Genomic DNA, 9,786 nt, shown 5'->3' on the forward strand with positions numbered 1-9,786 from the left:
TTGGTGAAAGGAAGGAGGGGGGAAGGGTCAATTTCTCCTTGTTTAAGATCCAAGGAGTTTGGATCTGTATTCACCAGGGAATTGGTGAGAGGTTTCTAAAAGCTTCCCAGGGTAGGGAATGGTGGCAGCGGACCAGAACTAAGCTGGTAGTTAAGCTTAGAAGTCCTCATGCAGGCCCCTACATTTGTACCCTAAAGTTCAAAGTGGGGATACAGCCTTGACAGGGGGTAATATGTGCTACCGCTTCCGCTAATTCCCGAGACCCACTCCAGCCCCTTCCTGGGAGCCTGTCGGACCCAGTCCATCCAGTGGCTGCTGAAGGTGAAGCCGGAGGCTTGGCAGGAGAGGCGGAGAGTGTCTCCGGGCTTTTTCACATCCTCTTCGGACTCCACTAGCGGCACCTGCAAATCAAGGCACGTTAAGAATCAGGAGATTGTGGCCGAGAAGCAATCTCACGAACCTCCGCTGTTCTCCGGGGAGAAAATCACCTCTGAGCCCTGCAAGAGTGAGGAAGACATGGAGCCAAAGTCGCATTTCTCTGCCTGGGTCGGGGGTTCTCCAGGGATTAACTCTTTCACTGCCCGGCCCCACAAGGCTCTGGCTTCTCAGTGCGAGGGAAGGGCAGGGTTAAGCAGGGAGCTAAGTAACCCTATTTGCATATCCTGCTCTCAGTAAGGGGCTGATAAACCCAGAATGGAAATCCCAAAATCAGAGCTCAGACATGAGAATGACACTTCCAGACAGGGCCGGCTCCAGGCACCAGCTTAACAAGCAGGTGCTTGGGGCGGCCAACGGAGAGGCGCGGCAGGTGCGGCAATTCCAGGGCGGCAGGTCTCCCAGTCCCTCTTCGAGGGAAGGACCTGCCGCCGAATTGCCGCCGCTGGTCGCGGCTTTTTTTTTTTTTGCTTTGGGCGGCAAAAATGCTGGAGCCGGCCCTGCTTCCAGAGAGTCTGGCAAAGGCTGTGTGACTGTGTCCTTAATACGCTGTCTGACACTCGATCAGAGAGTCAACATTGTGCTTAACAGAGAACTGTTGGTACCCAGGTTCCATGGAAAGCCAACGGGATTTCGGCACCAACCCGTGTTAATGCTTTGGAAAATCTCCCTGGCCTTCGCTATAGCAGAGATACCTGGTGAGCCACATTTGGTCTAGTTCAGCTCCTAGTTCTAAGCCAGGGAACGGCTCGTAACATGACCTTGATGTTCTATGTACCTGGGCTGGGCGGAGAGGACCAAAGTTCAGCCTGTGAAATGTTGGTGACCCGTTCCTGTGGAGTTTCACCAGCAGGTTATTTATGTTGTGACTCTGGTCACCGGACAAACTGGGTTTCTGCCCCTGTTTTATGTAGTAGCTGACGTCGACTCTAGAAATGGGAGGTGAAACTTGCCCCTTTTCTTAAAGTGTAGGAGGCGCTGAACATCAGAAAAGGCCCACATCCCATCTGCTTCGCAGAAATTAAAAATGGACCACATGGGGGAGAGCAGGGGAGTATCCTGATTCATCTCTAAACCTCTGCATGGGACTGGGAAATTCCTCTGGGTGAACTCTGCCTTGTGTTTGGAGGTGACGTGTAACTGAGGCAGCCGAGTGCACATCTAAAGAGGGATCTCTGTAAACATTTATGTTGTTATGAATTGGTTCTATGTGGCTGAATCTGGGGCACAGGGGCAGAGAAGGGAACACCTTAGGGGAAATGCGGTAAAAACAGAGAAGTTGGGTTCTGCAAAGATGACAGGACTGAACCTGTGAAATATTAAAAGGTGGGGTTAGGTGGGGTTCACTAGGGGCTCAGGCCTTTGTGCTGGGCTCTTGACACTGGGATGAATTTCACCCACAGAGATTTATCAATGGGCTGAGGGGGAAGAGATTTAGCTCGCTCAGCACCTTGCAGGCACAGAGCCAGAGTGAGGTGTTGGCTGTTTGCTCTCAATGTGCTCTTCAGCCAGTGACTCAGACTTTGTCCTCCCTGAAACAGAAGGCCTGGGCTCTGTTCCTAGCTCATGATAGTCGGGCTCTAGGATCTACAACAGGCAGTGGTAAAAAGACTCCGTGTTTATTTCCCCAGCCATAGGACGGAAGAATAATCTAGTTGCTATAGCATGAGTCTAGGTATGAATATTCCTGGGGTCTTTCTTTTCACCTCTGAGCAGACTGACGGACAAATTGGTAGAGCAGGGCCCTGGGAGTCAGGACTCCTGGGTTCCATTCTCAATCTTGGTGTCTCTGATTCACTGTGTGACTTGGGATGTTAGGGGGTTTAATTCACAGGGGCTTGTAACTTGCTGTGGAATCCTCAAGAAGCAAAGAACTAACCAAGCAGAGAGGCCGCGGTGCTGGCAGCTGCTGCTCTGGCGGCTCACACAGGAAGGCTGGTTCTCTGCACGGTTAGTTTTAGTGCTGCCTGTGATAGGTTTCCTCTCACTGTGTGTGTCTGGCACAGTAATACAGGGAGGTGTCTGCGGGTTGCAGGCCGGTCAGTTGCAGGAACACTTGGCTTTTGGAGGTGTCTCTGGTGATGGTGAGGCGACTTTTGAGAGCATCGTTATAGTTATTGCTTCCACCACTCCAGATAACTCCCATCCATTCCAGCCCTTTCCCCGCTGGCTGGCGGGCCCAGTGCACCCCGTTGCTAGTGAGAGAGAATCCGGACACGGTGCAGGTCAGTCTGAGGGTCTCCCCGGGCTTCTTGACTCCACCACCAGACTCCACCAGGCTGATCTGGGAATAGACACCTGCAGAGGAGGAAATAAAGGGGAAATATTGCAGTGATTCACGGAGGCGCAGTTATTAGGGAACATGCGGTACCGGGCACCCAGCGGCAGCGCAGATCCCGCCCGTACCCGCTGGGAGCAGCAGGAGGAAGGTGATGGTCAGGCTGGGGGTCATGTCTGCGGCTGGTGGCTCGTTCCTCAGGAGGGATGGGAAGCTGAAGCCCGGCGCTGGCACTGAGCGGTGTGAGCGACCAGGACTGGGCTATGAACAGGGCCCCGGGGAGCTCATTTGCATGGACAGGGGTGGGGACAATATAACGGGTGACCTAGGAGGTGTGTGAAGCAGCATCACATTGTTAAGTCTCACGGCAGGTGGATTCCAGAGTCCAGCTGTAACACGGAATTTTTCCTTCTGCTATTTCTTCTGCCCACCGGAGATTTGCAACTATGAAATCACTGACTAGAGAGAGTTACCCAGGGCCGGATTAAGGTATAAATGAACTAAACTACAGTTTAGGGTCTTGCAATATGAGGGTCCTCTACAAAGGAAAAAAACCTGAATCTATTTGATTTTTTTTTCAAAATCAGTTGATAAATAAAGGAGTTATGTGAAAAAGAAGATTCTCTCTATAGACATTTTTGTTCAAATATGACAAAAATATACACATCTGGCTACACAAATACCCTTAGCCTAGCCTTACCCTTCACTAATTGTTCATTATTGACAGGTAGGAGGCCAGGGCTGAGATAATTGCACTTGTAAAATTAGTATTTCTAAGAGTAAGCCTGCTATCAGTCTCCTAAAGCAGCGTTTTGTTGGCCAGCTGCTACTTGTAAAATTCGGAGTTTGCCTTCAGAAATTATTTCAATAAATAAATAATCTCACTGCCAATAAAATCAGGAATAATGTGAGGTCCCAGAGAGCAGTGTTGTGAAGCAATCCCGCCAAGCTTATACTCGCATGGGACTCGTCCTAGGAGTGACATCATGCATAGTGTCCCCCTTAGCTGGTAATAGCCACAAAGCCGCCATCTTTTGTATAGCACCGAGGCACGCTCAGTCGTATACTGCGTTCATTCCTGTTTTTCTTCATTTTTGTAAACGTTAGCGTGTTCTTTCTTCTTTGGATCTGTACATATGCACAATTGTGCATTTTAGTGCACATTCCGCTTTCTGCTCCATGCGCTATCCATGCTTCACATGACTGAGTTTGCAGGTGATCATCTTATGGACTTGGGTCAAGTGGATCTGGAGGAGGATACATTTGTGTTGGCTTCCCTCCGTCGGTTTCAGGAACCTTCACAGTAAATATCAGAGAGTGCTGACGAAAGGATAAATAGAGGGTTTTGAGAAAAGTGAAGGAAGATATACATATATAGCAAAATATTCTGAATACTTGGTGAGCAAGTTATTTCAAACTATGTGACTATGTGATTTATAGGCTCTTAAAGCCTATGATATTAATTATATTTGCTTGAATATAGGCTAGTTGGTCTCAATTTCTCAATGCCTGCCTAGTGATTACCAGTCTTTTTTTCTGGTAAATTCTTTCTTTCTCTTTCGCACCTTTAGCTTGTTGTCACTATGTGTGTCCAAGATGTTTACACAAGATTAATTAGTGGTCCTGGGGGAGACAGAGGATAGAGAAGCGAACAAGAGGAGAGATATCTGCCTAGAATAAAGATTAGGATTTTCCGCTTGGTGGGCGTGGGACATGCAATATAATATTTTATTATAGGTAGTATGCTATGTAAAAATTCTTATACAGACTTATACATCACACATCATATGAATAAAAATTGTATTTTTATAGTATGGCAAAAAAAAATCCCAACAATTCATTGTTTCATAGCAAAAATTAAATGAGAATAAACATTTGAAAATATATTTTATATATAGTCTGGATAAACTTTGTATTTCCCTAAGAAAATTAAAAAAAACTTTTTTTCGTTTATTCTCATGTAAATAAGGATAATTTTCCTTATTTATGATTTAAAAATATATATATATCCTCTCTTGAATTTCTGTGAGAACATAGACAAAATAGAATGAACTTTCACAGAAATATCCTGGTAAAATAACAGAAGTTTTATGCATATATATACATTATAAATTATAAAATATGTACAAATTATGAAATATTATTTGTTGTTGTATAGATATATAAATCTCAACATTTTTAATATAAAACAACTTTTTACTGGTTTCAATAAAAACTTTCTGCTACTAATTTTAGTATTAATATTAGGTAATTCAGCATAACCTTTCTATATTAAAAAAAAGAAAAACAAATGAATGTATTAGAAAAATACAACCCACATACAATTTTCTGATGGTTTGCTTATTACCTGGGTGTAATTCATATCAATATAACTAACAGTTGAGCTTTAAGCTTGTGGGTTATCCACATCCCTATATCCCAGGGGTCGGCAACCTTTGGCACGCGGCTCGCCAGTGTAAGCACCTGGCCGGTTTGTTTACCTGCCGCGTCGGCCGCTCCAGGCCAATGGGGGCTGCGGGAAGCGGCGCGGGCCGAGGGATGGTCAATGCCATAGAGCTGGGCAGTGTCTGTTTATAGATTTATTTGACTCCCTGCCCTGTACATTGTCTCCCTTCTATTAGCCTCATCACTGAACTGGTCTCCAGCCAGTCTGAGAGCCTAGTGCCATGTCGCATTATGGAGACAGCCACCCACCCACCCTCATCGTCTGAGTATCCTTCAGTGCAACTGTCTATGGAACATTCCCTGAGAACATTCTCTCTCTCTCTCTCCAGTCTGTGTGAATACGCTGGTAGCGTAGGGCCTGAGGAGAGAGTCTACATAGCCAGACAATCCTGCTGTCAGGGTGCCATTTACATGGATGAAAAGATATCAATAAGGGTTTTATCTGCCCAAAAAGTCTAAAATGTCCCATGTTCACCGCTCAGTGCCAGTGTGAGGATAGAAATCAGGAGACGTGAAAACAAAAACCCTGGCAGCTATAAAAGGACCTAAGGGCGCTGTCCAAATCCCTCTTGGTCAATGACATAGACTGTGTAGAGTATGTTTAAATGTTATACATGCAGGGGCGACTCCAGGCACCAGCGCACCAAGCGTGTGCCTGGGGTGGCAAGCCACGGGGGACGGCCTGCCGGTGGCTGTGAGGGCGGCAGTCAGGCGTCTTTCCGTGGTATGCCTGTGGGACCGGCGGACCTCCCGCAGGTATGCCGCTGAATCCGCGTTACCAGCGGACCTCCCGCAGGCATGCCGCCGAAAGCCGCCTGCCTGCCGTGCTTGGGGCGGCAAAAAACATAGAGCCGCACCTGAGAATAATACTCGCTCCGTGGTTTCCAGTAGTGGACCAGCCACTCCAGCCCCTTTCCAGGCTCCTGTCTGACCCAAGCCATATAATAGTCGGAGACAGTGAACCCGCTCACGGCGCATTTCAGCCGAGTGGATTCTCCGGGCTTCTTCAGTTCTTGACCTGACTGGGTCAGAACAATCTGTGACCAGCCCACTGTGGGAAAGCGAACAATGAGGGAACCGGTCACATGAAACACGATTCCCCTTCAGTTAACAGGAGACGAATATCAATAAAAGCACTTTACAAAATACGTTTTTAGATCATTGCAGAAAACCAGGAATGTTTGCTCGCTTCTCCAGTGCTTGTATAGGGAGAAAATACCTTCCAGAGCCGCCACAAGGAAAAGTAAATGGAGCCAAAGTCTCATTTTCCCTGGTGTTGGAGGGGAAAGTCCTCAGTGGAGTGGCTGGTAACTGCACAGACACAGGGGGCTGCAGTTTGTCTGTCTGGGTGCTGCTGGGACAGAGAGATTAAAACAGGAGACAGCCACCTATTTGCATATCCCTCTCCTTATATGAGACAAACTCCTTCCCGAGCCATCTCATTTTCTTTTCCTGGGCTTCAGAGAAAATGGCCAAGTCTTTTCTCTTTCTCTGGGCCTGACCCAAAGCTCATAGAACTCAATGGGAATCTTTCCTTTGACTTCATTAACCACTGGATGTGACACTCTGCTAACGGTAATGCCATCAATACCTATAACCATGTTTTCTAGCCTTCTGTCTTAGGTACTTCTGAGAGCACCCCTTACCATAGCATCTCAGCGTCTTGCCAGACTTAATGTATTTAACCTCACCACACTACAATGATGTAAAGAATTGTAATTTTGTTAACAAAGCGGGGACCCAGGCACAGAGCGGGAGATTTTGAAAGGTATTTAAGTGCCCTAAAATGCAGGGAGGCACCTAGTGGGATCTGCAAAAGTGACTAAGACTCTACCGCCCCTTAATTTCAATGGAATTTAGGCTTTTAGGAGCCTTCATAATGTCATTAGGTGCCAATGTCCTTCTTTGGGAACCTAAATAACTTTTAAAATCTGGTCTAAGTGACTTGCCCAAGCTCCCAAAGGAAGACATACTAAAAATAATAATATGGGTCAATGGAAAAGGCAGACCTTAATTGGGCTTCATCTCAAATTGATTGGATTACACAACGGTTGGATCTGAGGGGAACCTCAGGATGTAATTTTTTGGTTGCTTTTCTTTTGAAAACTGTTACCCGTTATTTTCCTGACAGATTTCAGGGGAATTGACAGGGTCAAAGTGCAAACGCAGTTTCTGTGTGTAAAGGAGCAGGGTACGTAGGTAAGCCAATGCCCCTTGTCAGTCTTGTCCCTAAGGCTGTGCTGTGCCCTATTCCTCATTGCTGCCCCCTCGTGGTACATGGGAGAAGTGGACTCTGCAGCCAACCCCCCTCTCTGTTTTCCCTTTTTGTGTTATTAGTCATATTAAATCCAAAAATGAATATTTTGAGCGGTTTGTTCATTTATTCTTTTAAACCTGGATTTTTTTTTCTCCTAGGAAAATGGTCCTTGTGCCAGAGCCACATTTCATAGCAAAAAACATTCAACTGGAAAGCAAACAAACAAAGAAAGAAACAGATAAAGACATATGGTGGGATCTAGTGAGAGATCAGGGTCTTTCTGCTGGAATGTGTCACTGACGCTGGTGATACTAAGCAGAATCCCAATGTGGTTTATTAATGAGGTTTTATCAGGGGCGGCTCCAGGCACCAGCGCACCAAATGCATGCCTGGGGCATTCACCCGGTTGCCGGGTCTCCTGTCCGAGCCTGAAGCGGTGTGTGTGTCGCTGCTGCCCCCACGTGGCTGCCGGGAGAAGGGCGATTCCGCAGCCTGGGTTTTTGTATGAGCACAAACCAGTTTCGTTTCACTGTGTCTCTCGCACAGTAATAGCGGGCGGTGTCCTCGGGCTTCAGGCCGGTCATTTGCAGATACAGCTCACTCTTGGAATCATCCCTGGAGATGGTGAATCGCCCTTTCACTGAATCAAGGTAGTATGTACTCCCACTAGGGTATATAGCAGCGACCCATTCTAGTCCCTTCCCAGGAGCCTGTCGGACCCAGCTCATGTAGTAGCTGCTGAAGGTGAAGCCGGAGGCTTTGCAGGAGAGGCGGAGAGAGTCTCCGGGCTTTTTCACATCCCCTCCAGACTCCACCAGCTGCACCTGGGACCGGGCACCTGGGAATAAAGACAGACCATTAATATCGGTATAAAAACAGCGGTAACACAATAATCTTCTAACTCTGCCAGTTCTTCAGAGGAGGAAAATACCTTCCAAAGCTGCTACAGCAAAAATTACAAGGAGCAAAACCCCCATTTTCCCTGGTGCTGGAGGGGAAAGTTCTCAGGGGACTGGCTGGTCACTGCACAGACCCAGGGGCTGCGGATTGTGTCTCCGGGTTCAGCCTGGGCAGAGAGAGGCACAGATTTAAACAGGAAAGTGTCTCCCTCATTTGCATGCCCCTGCGTTATAAGAGACACACACTCCTGCTGCCAGTGATCTGACTGACTCGCCCTAGGGCTCCGGGTGCAGGAGTCAGACTGTCCCGGCCTGTGTGTCTGTGCAGCGCCGGGCACAGGGCGCTGGGTCCTCCTGACACTTTCGGACCCCTGGGAGGAATGACCAGCTCCCTGCAGTGACTGTATTTCCTCACCCAGGAACTGAGGGCCTGGCTATTGTGAGGTGATATTGGGGATTGGGGGGACTCAGCTCTGGAGCCCCGTTCCAAGCGCACAAGGGCCATGCAACGTCCGGTCAGGGAGGTCAGTGTCTGGGGAGGGGTCGTGTCCCAGGGATCCATTGGGCTGGGCCACCCGCTGGAGAGGGAAGATTTCCCATGGCGCTGGGAGGGATTTGGGACGGAAGCCCCTTTCCCTTCCCAGCAGTGACCGGCTACATTGAAATGATCCATGACACTAGGGACGTGATCTGAGCAAGCCTGGCTCGTGCTTTGCACCAGGTCTGGGGGTCGCCTGTGGGTGCAGGTGGGAGAAGCTGGGTGGGGGGAGTCTGAGGACAGAGTTAAGGTTTCGCAGTGGAGCCTCCCTGGGATTAGTGGGCCGAGAGCGGCATGTCTGGGAGTTTTTCTTTAGGGGAGAGTCGAGGGGGGATTCAGCCTACAGTGAAGGAAGATTATTATGTGCAGCTGATATTTATAATCGTGTTTATATTCCTATTCCCAGTCACACTACACTTCCCATTTACACTCGGCTTGTAAACTCGGTGGGACTGAGAGAGCTTTTATGGTCTGTGTTTGTACCGTGCCTAGGACGATGGGAGCCTAGACTATAATTAAGAACATTAGAATGGCCAGACTGGGTCAGACCAAAGATCCATCTAGCCCAGTGTCCTGTCTCTCGACAATGGCCAGTGCCAGGTGCCCCAGAGGGAATGAACAGAACAGTGAATCACCGAGTGATCCACCTCCTGTCGCCCATTCCCAGCTTCTGGAGACCCTAGGCTCTAGGCCCACAACCAGCAGCAAATCTATCACCGCTAAATATCATCATCCAGATCATTTACTTAGTTTATTATTAATAAGCAATAAAGTGTAGACAGAAGCTTTCTCCTGGTTGTGTTTAAAGAACTTGTGTGGGCTGGTCCACACTACCCGCCCAATTCGGCGGGTAGAGATCGATCTTCTGGGATCGATTTATTGCGTCTCATCTGGACGCGATAGATCGATCCCAGAAGCGCTCCCCCGTCGACTG

The 9,786-nt window shown here is 48.1% G+C and overlaps 1 gene segment (V, D, J or C); it reads right to left on the minus strand.

Annotated features, from left to right (window-relative positions):
• Nucleotides 1-2,419: 2,419 nt before the first annotated feature.
• LOC112118719 lies at nt 2,420-2,887 on the minus strand. The segment is given in 2 exon segments: nt 2,420-2,733; nt 2,842-2,887. Coding segments are annotated over 2 exon segments (360 nt in total).
• Nucleotides 2,888-9,786: the final 6,899 nt, after the last annotated feature.

Source organism: Terrapene carolina, unplaced genomic scaffold (genome assembly GCF_002925995.2).
Source record: "Terrapene carolina triunguis isolate 2854851 unplaced genomic scaffold, T_m_triunguis-2.0 Scaffold51191, whole genome shotgun sequence".
Classification (NCBI taxonomy): Eukaryota; Metazoa; Chordata; order Testudines; family Emydidae; genus Terrapene; species Terrapene triunguis.